This window comes from Mauremys mutica, chromosome 3 (assembly GCF_020497125.1).
Source record: "Mauremys mutica isolate MM-2020 ecotype Southern chromosome 3, ASM2049712v1, whole genome shotgun sequence".
Lineage (NCBI taxonomy): Eukaryota > Metazoa > Chordata > Testudines > Geoemydidae > Mauremys > Mauremys mutica.
Window position 1 is genome coordinate 126,089,139 of NC_059074.1, and position 14,476 is coordinate 126,103,614.

General features: G+C 45.2%; 1 protein-coding gene across 5 annotated transcripts in view; it reads left to right on the top strand.

The window, feature by feature from the left end:
* The first annotated feature begins 340 nt into the window (after positions 1 to 340).
* Positions 341 to 14,476, top strand: part of LOC123367680 (monocarboxylate transporter 6-like) — a 43,779-nt gene continuing 29,643 nt past the window's right edge. Inside the window, exons 1-4 of one of the 5 annotated variants that reach the window (XM_045012064.1) lie at positions 341 to 445; positions 947 to 994; positions 8,487 to 8,749; positions 11,455 to 11,670. In XM_045012064.1, the coding sequence (XP_044867999.1) occupies positions 8,503 to 8,749; positions 11,455 to 11,670 (463 nt within the window). In that variant the 5' untranslated portion in view covers positions 341 to 445; positions 947 to 994; positions 8,487 to 8,502. Of the gene's footprint in view, positions 446 to 946; positions 1,207 to 8,486; positions 8,750 to 11,454; positions 11,671 to 14,476 lie in introns of those variants that run through there. The other 4 variants (XM_045012063.1, XM_045012065.1, XM_045012066.1 and 1 more) reach the window with 4 other exon arrangements.

Here is a 14,476-nt window from a genome sequence, read left to right on the forward strand (position 1 = left end):
GCTCCCAAGCCTGGCCCTGGTTACTTTACAGAGTAGCTCCAGGCTGGTGGACCCCGGTGCGCCACCACTGCCATGCGCAGGGACCCTGGGCAGGGCAACCCCCATGGGCACGCAGCACCTACCCGGCTCCCCAGGGCAGCAGCCCCCGAGAGCCAGGATCTGCCTCCCACATCCCTCAGCCCCGCCCCCGTCTCTGCCCCGCCCCGCCGGGAATCAGGTCCCGGCCACACCCGCAGCTCGCTTCCCACTTGCCCCCCCGCCCCCCGAGTTGTAGCGGGGCCGCGTGCGCCTCACGGGTGGGCGGGGCCGGCCTCCGCCCCGCTTGTTCCGCCCCCTCCCCCGCGCCCCACCCGCGCGCCTGGCTCGGCCCCGCCCCCGGCCGCCGGGGGAATAACGGCGGCGGCAGCGTCACCGCCATTTCCTCCAGGGGAGCGGCCGCAGAGCGGTGTGTGGGGGGAGGGGTGATGCGGGGCATGGCTTTGGGTAAGGGCCGCGGGGAGGGGCAGTGGGTGGGGAAGGGGTGAGGTGTGGGGGCGGGGCAGGACTCTGGGGTGATGTGGGACCGGGCTGGGGAAGGGGTGATGGGTGAGTCGTAGTTATGGGGAGGGGTGATGAGTGATTTGGGGGGAAGGGGAGGCCGTGGGGGAGGGGGCCGTACGGGATTATAGGATGCGGGGAGTGTCCCTGTCAGCGAGGCAGGTCCAGAGGGGGGCTGACAGTAGCTCTTCTTTCACCGTTGCTGCCTCTTCCTCCATGGCTTGGGATGACCCAGGCCATGCTGCAGGCAGCTGTAGTGTAGATAATACAAGGTAATAATTGCACTGCTGAGCACATGAATTATAATAATTAACATAAGTAAGGAGCATCTGGAATGAAGAGAGTAAGGGGAAATCAAATAAGTTTCCCTCCGCAGATTCAGACTGTAATCTACCTACTCCTACCCTAGGAAAAGAAACAAATCAACCACTTAGCAAACAGGAGAAAAGAACAAATTGTATGTAAGAGTCTCACATTCTCCATATTTTTCTGATGAAGAGTGTTCTCAAATTAACCAAAGATAAATGAATTTTCTGAGAGCAAATTAGATTAGGTAGGTGACTTGATTTACTGATTGTTCTGGTGCAAAGATCCCTTAACAAATCCCTTGGAGGTACAGTTATGTCCAAGTATCCCAGAGATGACCCATCTACCTCTGGAAGGAATAAGGTGAGGGAAAAGTAGAAAAAGCTGCTAAAGCACATCCACTCAAATGCGTTATGAAATTAATTCAATCTGCTTCCTGAATAGGCAGCTTTCTGAAGTTTCAGGTTCTTATGGTTTTTGTCTTGAATATAACTGATAGCTACAATTTGAAAGTATGACTTGTGACTAGTATTAGCTCATAAAAGTCAAAGAGCAAAATACTGAAGAGACTTAAGCCATTGGCCTATCAAATATAGAGGAAATAAAGGTAAAAAATTATGGGACTCTAAAGGAGGTACTTCCTCTTGCAAGAGACTTCACAAGGAGCACTTGTTTGCAATTTTCTTAGTTCTCAAGATATGTCTGTGGAAGTCAGGGCTTTTTCACCTACCCCCAAATGCCTTTCAGATGGGAAGACCTAGATTTTAAGGGTAGGTTCATTTCAACAGGCCTTAAGCTACCAGCCTGATTCTTTTTCTCTGTCCCCCCCCCTTTATCCTCTTACTCTGTTTTTCTGCCCTTACTGACACCTGTACAGCCTGTTTGCCCAAGTGTAACAATTGAATCCTGGTGGTGGGTGGGCGCAAGCCTGCCTATGTCAATTGGCCCTTCCCCTAGCCTAGGAGCTACTGAACCAAAGTTCAACCTGAGTACGTAATTTGAAGGCATTTGGATTGCACGAGCAGCCTTGAAAATGGAGCCTAAGTAGCAGTTCTGTTTTTGATGCATGAATCCACTTCAGTCTCTTAGGGCTGAGTTGGGTTTGCAGGGCTCAGAGTGGTAAAGAGTAATAAAAAAATATTTTTTTCAACAATAGACATGGATGTGACTGAATATTCACAAGGATCAGATCTGTTAAGTAAGGACCTGAAGCTGCATCCATTGATTTGAGAGGTTCAGGATTAGACCATAAGAGAGTAGAGCTTTTACAGTTATTTTCAGGATAGAACCATACTTGGAGAGTTTCTTCTGCCTTCTTTGTATTCCTCTTGGCATTCAGTTTAGTCAGAGGAGCAATAAAAAAAGCACCTGGAGCTAAATCCACAAAAGGACTTAGGTGCTTAACTCCCACTGTACATGCTTAAAGCCAACATTTAGGTGCTACTGAGCTCCTCAGAACCGTGGCTCAACTGCCACCTAAATTCCCTAGGTTTCCCTAACTTTCTGCTGGTGAGAATGTGCAAAACTGCCTAATTCCTGATGCTGCTGAGCTGCTCAGCACCTAGCTCAGACCTGAACTCTGGCAGGATTCTCAAATTTGGCTATTCCCCCCTGCCAATTGATCGGGATGCTTTGAGCATGCCTAACCTGCATGAGACAGCTGGGGGCAAGCAGATCAGGAATTTTTGGGGCTAGCTGAAGTATGAGTGTTATAGTAGCCCACACTCACCTGGAGTGTGAGAGACTCTGCCTGATTTGGAGCAGGGAATTGAACAAGTCTCCACTCCCAACTGAGTGCTTTAATCACCAGCCTAATGGGTATTCCTGGGTGGGTCTCTCTCAATCCCTCCTGTTGGAGCTGTGCCACTTTGTAGAACAAATTAAGTAATGGGCCCCAGAGAGAGAGAATGTCTCTTCACAGAATGAGAATCTCTCTGGTTCAAGTCTCTGCTTCAAATCAGGCAGAATGGGGATTTGAAAATAGGTCTCTCTTATCCCAGCGGAGTGCCTTAACCAATTGGCTGGAATGTGGGGGTGCTCTCTCTCTCTTGTTTTTTTTTGGGTGGGAAAAATTGAGCTGGCTTTGGTGCCTAAGACCCAGGGAGGGTTCATGGCTTTGAATCCCAAGCAGAGGGAAGTACCTACCTAAACCCTAAAGTTAAGCACCTAACTACCTTTGAGGAGTGGGGGTTTAGGTCCCACTCCTTTTGTCAACATTTCCCACTGGCTAACGTAGGCACCTAACTTTCCCCATGCATTATATAGAGAGCCTACATGCCTCACTTGGGGCTGTGAATTGCACTGGGCAATGCCTTAGACCCTTTATGGATCTAGCCTCTAAAAACTCCCTGCCCTGCTTCATAGTGCCATTTGGTTCCCTTTGATTGATGCAGCAGAGCTTAGCCCTACACTAACTCAGAGAGCACCAGTAGTTTAGGAGGAGGTGTTATAGAAGTTGAAGCAATTGTAATTATATAAACCCAGGAAGTTCAGATTTAAGGTTAAACTTATGTAAAGGTATAGAAATGTACGAGAGCACTCAAAAAACCTTGACTCTGCTCTATAGTGATGTCATGAAATAATCCTATTATATTTAAGGGTATGTCTACACTACGAAATTAGGTCGATTTAATATTCGATTTTTTAGAAATCGATTTGATACAGTCGATTGTGTCCCCACTAAGTGCATTAAGTCAGCAGAGTGCATCCACAGTACCGAGGCTAGTGTTGACTTTCAGAGTGTTGCACTGTGGTAGCTATCCCACAGTTCCCGTAGTCAGTGCTGCCCATTGGAATTCTGGGTTGCACTCTCAATGCCTGATGGGGCAAAAACACTGTCGTGGGTGGTTCTAGGTACATGTCATCAGGCCCCCCTCCCTCCGTGAAAGCAACGGCAAAAAATCGTTTCTTGCCTTTTTTCCTGGGTTACCCGTGCAGACGACATACCACGGCAAGCCTGGAGCCCGCTCAGCTCAGTGTCACCGTACGTCTCCTGGGTGCTGCTGACAGACGCAGTACTGCATTGCTACACAGCAGCAGCTCCTTACCTTTGCAAGTTAGCAAAGACGGTTAGCAGCCGTATTGCACCATCTGCTGCTGTCTCCTGGTTGCTCCTGGCCGACCTCAGTGAGGTCGGTCGGGGGCGCCTGGGCAGACATTGGTGCTCCTGGCCGGCCTTGGTGAGATTGGTCTGGGGCACCTGGGCAGACATGGGTGCTCCTGGCTGGCCTCGGTGAGGTTGGTTGGGGGCGCCTGGACATAAATGGGAGTGACTCCAGGTCATTCTCTTCTTTAAGTTTCGTCTAATGGAGATTCAAGTCCTGCCTGGAATATCATACGAGCTGGAGGCTTTTGCCTCAGGCTGCTCTCCAAGCCGGCAGCACCACGTGGTCGCACCTATCCCAGCCTACTCCTTGCTCCCATGGCTCATGAAGCCTGGACAGTAGTAAGGAGCAGTTCAACTATAGGCTGAGCAAGTGCAGAATGGTGGTAGAATGTGCCTTTGGACGTTTAAAATCTCATTGGTGCCGTTTGCTGACTAGGCTGTTTGCTATTAGAAGAGCACAGCAAGGCACTACATATCACAGAAGCTTTGAAAACCAGTTTCATGACTGGCCAGGCTTTGATGTGACAGTTGTGTGTGTTTCTCCTAGATGCAAAGCTGCCCCCTTTGTTGATTTTAATTCCCTATAAGCCAACCCTATAAGCCATGTCATCAGTTGCCCCTCCCTCCGTGAGAGCAACTGCAGGCAATCGTTTTGCGCCTTTTTTCCCTGCAGACGCAATACCATGGCAAGCATGGAGCCCGCTCAGTTCACCGTGGCAGTTATGAGCACTGTAAACACCACACGCATTATCCTGCAGTATATGCAGCACCAGAAACTTCAAAAGCAGGCAAGAAGGCGACGGCAGCGCGGTGACAAGAGTGATGAGGACATGGACACAGACATATCTCAAAGCACGGGCCCTGGCAATTTGGACATCATGGTGGTAATGGGGCAGGCTCATGCCATGGAACGCCGATTCTGGGCCTGAGAAACAAGCACAGACTGGTGGGACTGCATAGTGTTGCAGGTCTGGGCAGATTCCCAGTGGCTGCGAAACTTTTGCATGCGTAAGGACACTTTTACAGAACTTCGTGACTTGCTTTCCCTGCCCTGAATCGCAAGAATACCAAGATGAGGGCAGCCCTCACAGTTCACAAGTGAGTGGCAATAGCCCTCTGGCAGCTTGCAACGCCAAACAGCTACCGGTCAGTCGGGAATCAATTTGGAGTGGGCAAATCTACTGTGGGGGCTGCTGTGATCCAAGTAGCCAATGTGATCACTGAGCTGCTGCTATCAAGGGTAGTGACTCTGAGAAATGTGCAGGTCATAGTGGATGGCTTTGCTGCAATGGGATTCTCTAACTGTGGTGGGGCGATAGACGGAACGCATATCTCTATCTTGGGACAGGACCACCAAGGCAGCCAGTAGATAAACCAAAAGGGGTACTTTTCAATGGTGCTGCAAGCACTGGCGGATCACAAGGGATGTTTCACTAACATCAATGTGGGATGGCCAGGAAAGGTACATGACACTCGCATCTTCAGGAACTCTGATCTGTTTAAACAGCTGGAGAAAGGGACTTACTTTCCAGACCAGAAAATAACTGTTGGGGATGTTGACATGCCTATAGTTATCCTTGGGGACCCAGCCTACACCTTAATGCCATGGTTCATGAAGCCATACACAGGCAGCCTGGACAGTAGTAAGAAGCAGGTCAACTATAGGCTGAGCAAGTGCAGAATGGTGGTAGAATGTGCCTTTGGACGTTTAAAAGCGCACTGGCACAGTTTACTGACTTGGTTAGACCTCATTGAAACCAATATTCCCACTGTTATTACTGCTTGCTGTGTGCTCCACAATATCTGTGAGAGTAAGGGGGAAACGTTTATGACAGGGTGGGAGGTTGAGGCAAATCGCCTGCCACTGATTACGCGCAGCCAGATACCAGGGCGGTTAGAAGAGCACAGCAAGGCATGCTGCGCATCAGAGAAGCTTTGAAAACCAGTTTTGTGACTGGCCAGGCTATGGTGTGAAAGTTCTGTTTGTTTCTCCTTGATGAAAACCCGCCCCCTTGGTTCACTTGGCTTCCCTGTAAGCCAACAGCCCTCCCCACCCAACTTTGATCACTGCTTGCAGAGGCAATAAAGTCATTGTTGTTTCAAATTCATGCATTCTTTATTAATTAGTCCCACAAATTGGGGGATAACTACCAAGGTAGCCTGGGAGGGGTGGAGAAGGAGGGAAGCACTGGATGGGGTGGTGGAGGAGGGGAGAAGGGAAGGACAAGGCCACATGGCACTTCAAAACTTATTTATTGAATGCCAGCTTTCTGTTGCTTGGGCAGTCCTCTGGGGTGGAGTGGTTGGGTGCCTGGAGGCCCCCCTACCGTGTTCTTGGGTGTCTGGGTGAGGAGGCTATGGAACTTGGGGAGGAGGGCGGTTGGTTACACAGGGGCTGCAGTGGCGGTCTGTGCTCCTGCTGCCTTTCCTGCACCTCAACCATACACCGGAGCATATCAGTTTGATCTTCCAGTAGCCTAAGCATTGCTTCCTGCCTCCTCTCATCACGCTGATGCCATCTATCATCTTGCTCCCACCACCTCTCCTCTTGCTCCCGCCACCTGTCCTCTCGCGCGTCCCTCCTGTTCTCTCGTTCATTTTGTGCTTTCCTACACTCTGACATTGTCTGCCTCCACACATTCTGCTGGGCTCTTTCAGTGAGGGAGGACTGCATGAGCTCAGAGAACATTTCATCATGAGTGCCTTTTTTCAGCTTCTAATCTCCACTAGCCTCTGGGATGGAGATGATATGGGGAGCATTGAAACATTTGCAGCTGCTGGAGGAAAAGAAAGGGAGAGTAGTCTTTAAAAAGACACATTTTAGAGAACAATGGGTAGACTCTTTCTCAGTGAACCAAGCTGTTAACATTACATAGCACGTGTGCTTTCTTTACAAGGTTGCATTTTGCCTCTTATATTGAGGGCCTGCCGGTTTGGTGTGAGAGATCACACACGCAGGGCCGGTGGGCAGCAGAATTCGGCTTGCAGGCAGCCATGATAAGCCACAGTCTTTTGGCTTCTTTAACCTTCATAACGTGGGAATGGTTTCAAACAGCAGCGCTCTCATTTCACATACCAAGCACCCATTGGGTTGGCCATTTAAAAAGAGGGGCTGCGTTTTTTGGGTTAACACGCAGCACAAACCCAACTAACCCCCCCCCACACACACACCAATTCTCTGGGATGATCGCTTCAACCCTCTCCCCACTGCGTGGCTAACAGTCTTTCGGAGTACATCCTGGAGAGCTTCATTGAGATGTCCCTGGAGGATTTTTGCTCCATCCCCATACACGTTAACAGACTTTTCCAGTAGCTGTACTGGCTGCAAATGAATCCCATGTCTTCAGGGCAAATTAATCATTAAACACGCATGATTTTAAACCATGTATTATATTTTCAAAAGTACACTCTCCAGAGGTCCTGTCTCCGCCTTCTAGGTCCGGGAGCTCGCCTTCGGTGGGTTGGGAGGGTACTAGATCCAGAGTGAAAATCAGTTCCTGGCTGCCGGGGAAAACGGTTTCTCCGCTTGCTTGCTGTGCGCTATCTTCAACCTCCTCCTCATCATCATCTTCCTCATCTCCAAAATCCACATCCCTGTTGCGTGAGAATCCATTGATGGAGTCCATGCACAGGGCTGGGGTAGTTGTAGGGGCACCCCCTAGAATGGAATGCAGTTCATCATAAAAGCGGTATGTCTGGGGCTCTGACCCGGAGCGGCCGTTTGCCTCTCTGGTTCTTTGGTAGGCTTGCCTGAGCTCCTTAAGTTTCACTTGGCACTGCTGCAGGTCCCTGTTATAGCCTCTGTCCTTCATGCCCTTGGAGATTTTTTCAAATGTTTTGGCATTTTGTCTTTTGGAATGGAGTTCTGATAGCATGGATTGCTCTCCCCATGCAGCGATCCGATCCAGTACCTCCCGTTCAGTCCATGCTGGAGCTCTTTTGCAATTCTGGGACTCCATGGTCACCTGTGCTGATGAGAGCTGCATGGTCACCGCTGAGCTCGCCATGCTGGCCAAACAGGAAATGAAATTCAAAAGTTCGTGTGCCTTTTCCTGTCTACCTAGCCAGTGCATCTGAGTTGAGAGTGCTGTCCAGAGCGGTCACAATGGAGCACTCTGGGATAGTTCCTGGAGCCAATACCGTCGAATTGCGTCCACACTACCCCAAATTTGACCCAGCAAGGTCGATTTCAGCGCTAATCCCCTCGTCAGGGAGGAGTACAGAAATCGATTTTAAGAGCCCTTTAAGTCAACAAAAATGGCTTCGTCGTGTGGACGGGTGCAGGGTTAAATCAAATCTAACGCTGCTAAATTCGACCTAAACTCGTAGTGTGGACCAGGGCTAAGAGATTTTAGTGTGTGATTTTTAGACATAGTAGTAGATTTTTTCTGTTTCTCAGTTTCATCATGACAAGACAGTTCTATAGTAACAGACTTTTTGTTTTTGTACAGTATTATAAATATATTTAATTTTCTTTTGTGTTGTACATTTTTAATCAAACTACTTTTTAAGACTAAAATAATGTATTTGTATACAGGTCGTAATTTCCTGTCATGATTAAAGGGAGAAGGATACGTACTGTGCTGCATCATGCCATGCACAGATTGGAGAAAGATGATAATGCCAATAATCTCCAGAAAGAGTCGTCATTTTTCTATCCTCCCCCAGATGGGGGTTGGGGTTGGGTTGTGGTGCTGGCTGCATGTACTCATGCTTTGCTTGTCAGTGGATTCCACAACGCTTTTGGTGTGTACATGATTTCCTTACTGGAGACTTTCCAGTCAAGTAGGTCACGAACAGGTAGGTCATCCATGTATAATGTGAAACCAAGGCTTGATGTTTCTGTACAGGTAGCTCAAAACTAAATCAATCTTTTTTGATACCATGTCATGTTGAAAACTCACCTAATTTACTCTCTGCTGTTACCACTAAAGTGATCACCTTTTAAAAAAAATCACCTTTTGTCATGTGGTGGTGGTTGAATTTACCGTGATATTTGTGGTATTTAATATATTCCTATGCTTGGAATGAGAACGATTAGAAAGTTAAATACAGCGACATATGAAGACTTTTTTTTTCATTGAATACCACTTTAGATCTTCCATAAAATTACTGCTTTCCAGTTTTCTTCTTCTAATTGAATATGTATGTTTCAGATTATTTTTCCCAAATGTATTACATTTTGCAAGCTGAATTTTATTTTGTTATTTTCTGTTAATCTTTGGTAACCACTTTTGGTCCCCCACTGTATCATTTCTCTGTCCACATTGGTATTTAGAATGCCTCCTAATGTAGTACCACCTGCACATTTCATTAAGGTGTTATTTACGCTCACTTCTATATTATTAATGAAGGTATCAATTAAGCCTGACTCTAATGTCAACCCTGGCAGCACCTAGACACCTGCTTCCCTAAATGGATACATTGCTGTATTACCTTTTGATCTGTTCACAGTGCTTCAGACGATTGCCAGCCTGGCTACACTTACACTTCAAAGCGCTGCCGCGACAGCGCTGCTGCGGCAGCGCTTTGAAGCGCTAAGTGTAGTCAAAGCGCCAGCGCTGGGAGAAATCTCTCCCAGCGCTGTCCGTACTCCACCTCCCTGTGGGGAATAACGGACAGCGCTGGGAGCCGCGCTCCCAGCGCTGGGGCTTTGACTACACTGGCGCTTTGCAGCGCCGCAATTTGCAGCGCTGGAGAGGGTGTGTTTTCACACCCTGCTGCAGCGCTGCAAATTTGTAAGTGTAGCCAAGCCCCGGCTTAGATCGTTTTATCACAGGATTGAGTGGTCATTAAGGATCTGATGGCAGCTCTTTATTCTCAAGTGTCAGTTTCTATGGCCACAATGCAAGTTAGAGTAGCCTAGGGAGAATTCTGTGCTGGGCAGCTGTGATTAGATTCTGATCATAAAGGGTAGCATAAAGTGACTGGAACTTGGGGAGAGATCCAGTCGCTATGTGTTAGTGCTCACAGCTGAACCAATATACATTACATTTTTTACTAGGATTTCGTAAGACCCTAAAATCCAAATATACTATATTCTCTTTTCTATTCATCCACTAGTTTTACTATCTTATTAAAATCAGTTAGATTTGTAAGTTTGTCTGGCTGTTATAAACTCATACTGTTTATTGCTCAAGGGTCTGTTACTCTCTGGAGCCAGATTGTGCCTCACCCTTGGCCCTGGGCAGATGCACAAGAGAGGAATAGGACACAAGAAAGGCCAGCCCCCTCACCCTTATGTCCTCTATGCAGGGGTAAGACACAATGGTACACCTAGTGCAGGTGTTACCTGCGCCTCACCTCAGCAGGCTTCTAGAAAAAATCATGTAGGGCTTGATCCTGCTCTCACTGAAACTCAATGATAACGCTCTCACTAACTTCCCTGGGGCAGGATCAAACACCTATAGAGGGGCCAATCCAGTGTCGTCTAATATAGCCTCAACCAATGTTTAACTTGTGGGAATCGTGTAAAAATGAATGATGTAACTTTGTTAGAACTTTTTGGTGACTTTTAAACTTAAAATTTAAATGATTGAAAGTATAATAATGTTCACATTATGGTATTAAATTTTGATCTTATTACAGAAATAAAGAGAAATCTGTGATCAATATACTGCATTATAAATACAGGGTTTTTTTGTTATTACATTTACATAGTGCTAAGTAGTTGTTAATATTCTGGATCCCTGATAATTTACGACTTTTCACCTTGGGTCACTCAGCCCAAAACAGGTGTGCAGGTAGGCACAAAAGACCAAGTGGTATTTGGGAGTTGCTGAAAGTAAGGAAATGCCAGAGGGAAGAACGCGAAAAATGCAGAAAGAGAGGAGAGGGGAAGAAAGGAAAATGGGGAAGGAAGAAAAACAAAGGGAAGGAGGTAGTGGTGACCCGAAATGGGAACATATTTTCTCAGTGGTGGGATTGAGGGTAGCATATAGTCTACATTTATATCCTGGCCGCTACTGCCTATAACTGCAAGTAGAATTTGTTTCTCTGCTTTGAATGAGTTTCATGCCTCTGGTGTAATCTCTCTGATTTTTTACTAGAAGTACAAAGTAAATACTGAGTTATTAATTGGCTATATTTGTAAAGTTAGTTTAACACAATGTAATTTAATACATTTTCCCTTTGTGAAAGATTTTAAAAGCTGTGATTTAAGCCACCTTGAGCTACTTCCGCTATTATTTCTGAAATTGCTTTTAAATGTTAATAATATGCACTGATATAATAATTAGAAATTTTAAACAGAACCTTGTGAAGTGCTGAGGCTGCAGTGAAAGTAGAGGTCACTTAGTACCCACAGTATCCAGTATTTGACGATAGAAGTACAAGTATATCTTGGAAGTAGTAAGTATGTACATCCTCAGCTGATAAAAATGTCAGCATACATCCATTGACTATGCCAGCTGAGCGAGGTGGAGTATCTGGCACTTAATCTGGTGTCATTGCTATGGGTTTTATTTAATACATTTAATTGCAAAATTATATTTTTTCTTTTTCAGCCTGGATTGGATCAGTCAGTTATGGTTTCATTATGATTTTTGGTCCCGTTTCTGGAAAACTTTTGCAGAAATATGGAGCCATCAAAGTAGCAATATTTGGAGCTCTAGTTGTCATGTTAGGTGTTGTTTGTTCATCTTATGCTGGCGATATACGTGTTCTATTTTTAACCCATGGAATCCTAGTAGGTGTAGGATCAAGTTTTGCTTCTACTCCAGGTAACTTGATTTTATTTATTTACCAGTAGACCAGGATCTTAGGCAAAAATGCAGCAAGCTACACACAAAATAATTTTTAAAAATTAATGACTGTCAGTGTTTTGTTCGTTTTTAAGTTTCGTCTTCCAGTGCTTAAATAAAAAGTGGAGGATAAAATTGTCTGACCTAATGAAGAAAACATATTCTTCAATCAAAAATATGAATTGGATGCATGCATCTTGCATTTGTGATGGGCAATACAATTCTTAAGATATTCCTTTTTTCCATACTAAAATACTAATGATCATTAAATGTGTGCAAGAGAAATTATAATAAAGATTTTTTTAAAAAGCCTTGGGAACTAGATGATGATTTATGGGATTAATAATGAAATATAAAGTCTTTCCTATCTATTTTGCTATTTCAAATTTGATCCATATTGGTACTGATAAAAATCATTAACATTTTACAGTTTTGTGCAGGTTTATGTGAAATGTATTTATATTCTCAGATCATTTACTAGTGAGTATGTGTGATAAATGAAGTGTGTGGGGGGAAGGGGTGGGGTAGCTCCCTTTTATAGACACCCACCCAGCCAGTAGCTATAAAATCCCTCTTAGTAGCTGTTCTCTAATTGCTCTGCCCGTAAAGGGTTAAAAAGTCTCACTACTATGCATAGATAAAAGGAAGTGAGTGGGCACGTGGCCAAAAGAGCCAATGGGAAGGCTAGACCTTTTTAAAATTAAGAAAAAACTCCCCTTTTGTCTGTCTGTCGGGTTGTTCTCCCAGAGAGAAGCGGACAGGGCAGCAGCTATGCTGTAAGAAGCTTTGGCCTAGGTATGAAAAAATCATCAGTATTATACCTAGAAACTACTCATTTAAAAGTCCGGATATGTAAGTAGTTCAGGAAATGTCTAGGAAGACACAATTAGGTTTATATCTTTTATTTCTTTATGGCTTGTGGATTCTTCTGTGCTAACCCCAGGTGCTTTTGTTTTGCTTTTAACCTTTAAGCTGAACCTCAAGAAAGCTATTCTTGGTGCTTAATCCTTGTAGTTGCTCTTTTAAAATCTAGCAATAGCCTGAGTTCCCAGATGTATTTTCTTTCTTTTTTTTTTTAAATAAAATTTACCTTTTTTAAGAACAGAATTGATTTTTTGTATTTTAAGAGGTTTGTGTACATGTTGGTTAATTAGCTGGTGACAACAGCTGATTTCCATTTTTTTCTTTCTCAGCTCCTCCTCTGGGGAGGGAGTGTATGTGAAAGGGCTTGAGGGTACCCCACAGGAAGGAATTCCCAAGTGCACCTTCCTGGGCTCTCAAAGGGGTTCTGCACTTGGATGGTGGCAGCATCTACCAATCCAAGGACAGAAAAAAGCTGTAACCTTAGGAGTTTAATACAAGCCAGTATTAATTTTTAGAATCCTTGCAGGATCCCACCTTCTGCACTCACAGTGCCAGAGTGGTAATTAGCCTTGACAGTATGTATCCCAAGTGTCCACTTCACAGACAGTGACACTGATTGGCATGCTTTTTGGTAGTCTCAGCTGAGAGACAAATAATGGAATTGGATTAGAGGCTGAATGACCTCACTCACCTATGGAGATGGTCTTTCAGAGGCAAGGTTGAAGCACATTGATTGGGCAGTATGGTGAAAATATTATTCCTTCTGTACCAGCTCTGTGGATAGAGGACTTCCTTTGTAATGTTAATTAAGCATAGGCACTAATTTTGTTTTACAAGTGAAAAAGATTACAAATATCATGAACTTTTCACAAAGAGCATTAGTATTTTTAAATGGAAAAAAAACCCTATTTTTCCTGTTGAATTTTCAATATTGTTTCCTGTTCTAGACTTAATTAGGTTGCATATAGTTGCCAGCATGCAAAACATATTCTAATGGATGATGCTCTGTATAAAATGAGGTTATCAACCCTGTAGGCCGGTGGTCCCCAACGCGGTACCTGCAGGCGCCATGGCGCCCACCGGGGCATCTATATGGGCCCGCGCACTGGCCAGCAGATGAGCATCCGCTGAAATGCCGCTGACAAGCAGCGTCATCCAGAAATGTCGCTGCCGAAATTATGCCGCTTGTCGGCGGTGATGCCTATTGACGTTGCCACTTCTCGGCGGCATTTCGGCAGATGCTCGTCTGCTGGCCACGGTCCTCGGTGGCTAGTCGTCTGGAAAAAGGTTGGGGACCACTGCTCTAGGCAGTAGAGTGTTTTGTATGTATTTTGATGAATTTTTAGGTAGCAGTAGTTCTCAACCTTTCCAGACTACTGTACTCCTTTCAGGAGTCTGATTTGTCTTGTGTACCCCCAGCTTATATTTCACTTTAAAACTACTTGTTTACAAAATCAGACATAAAAATACAAAACTGTCACAGAACACTATTGCTGAACAATTGCTGACTTTTTCATTTTGTCTTTATGAAATTTTAGTTTGTATTGACTTTGCTAGTGCCTTTTATGTAGCCTGTTGTGAAACTAGCAAATATCTAGATGAGCTGATGTACTCCCTGGAAGACCTCTGCATATCCCCAGGGGTACATGGTTGAGAACCACTGACCTAGAGGACTAAACTAAAAAAATCCATTAAATCCCACATTGTCTACCATATATATTGTATCATGATGTTGTAACAGTACACACTGATGTTTCATCATAATGACATTACATTGCAAAAACATAGGAACATGCATAAAGCCACTATCACAGTTGCAAAATCACTGTACATACAAAACTAGTGATAAGAGAATGCCAAACGTTTGGAGTTTGGTGTTGGTTCTGAGAAACATCCTAAAGTTCTAATGCTTATCTGGGCA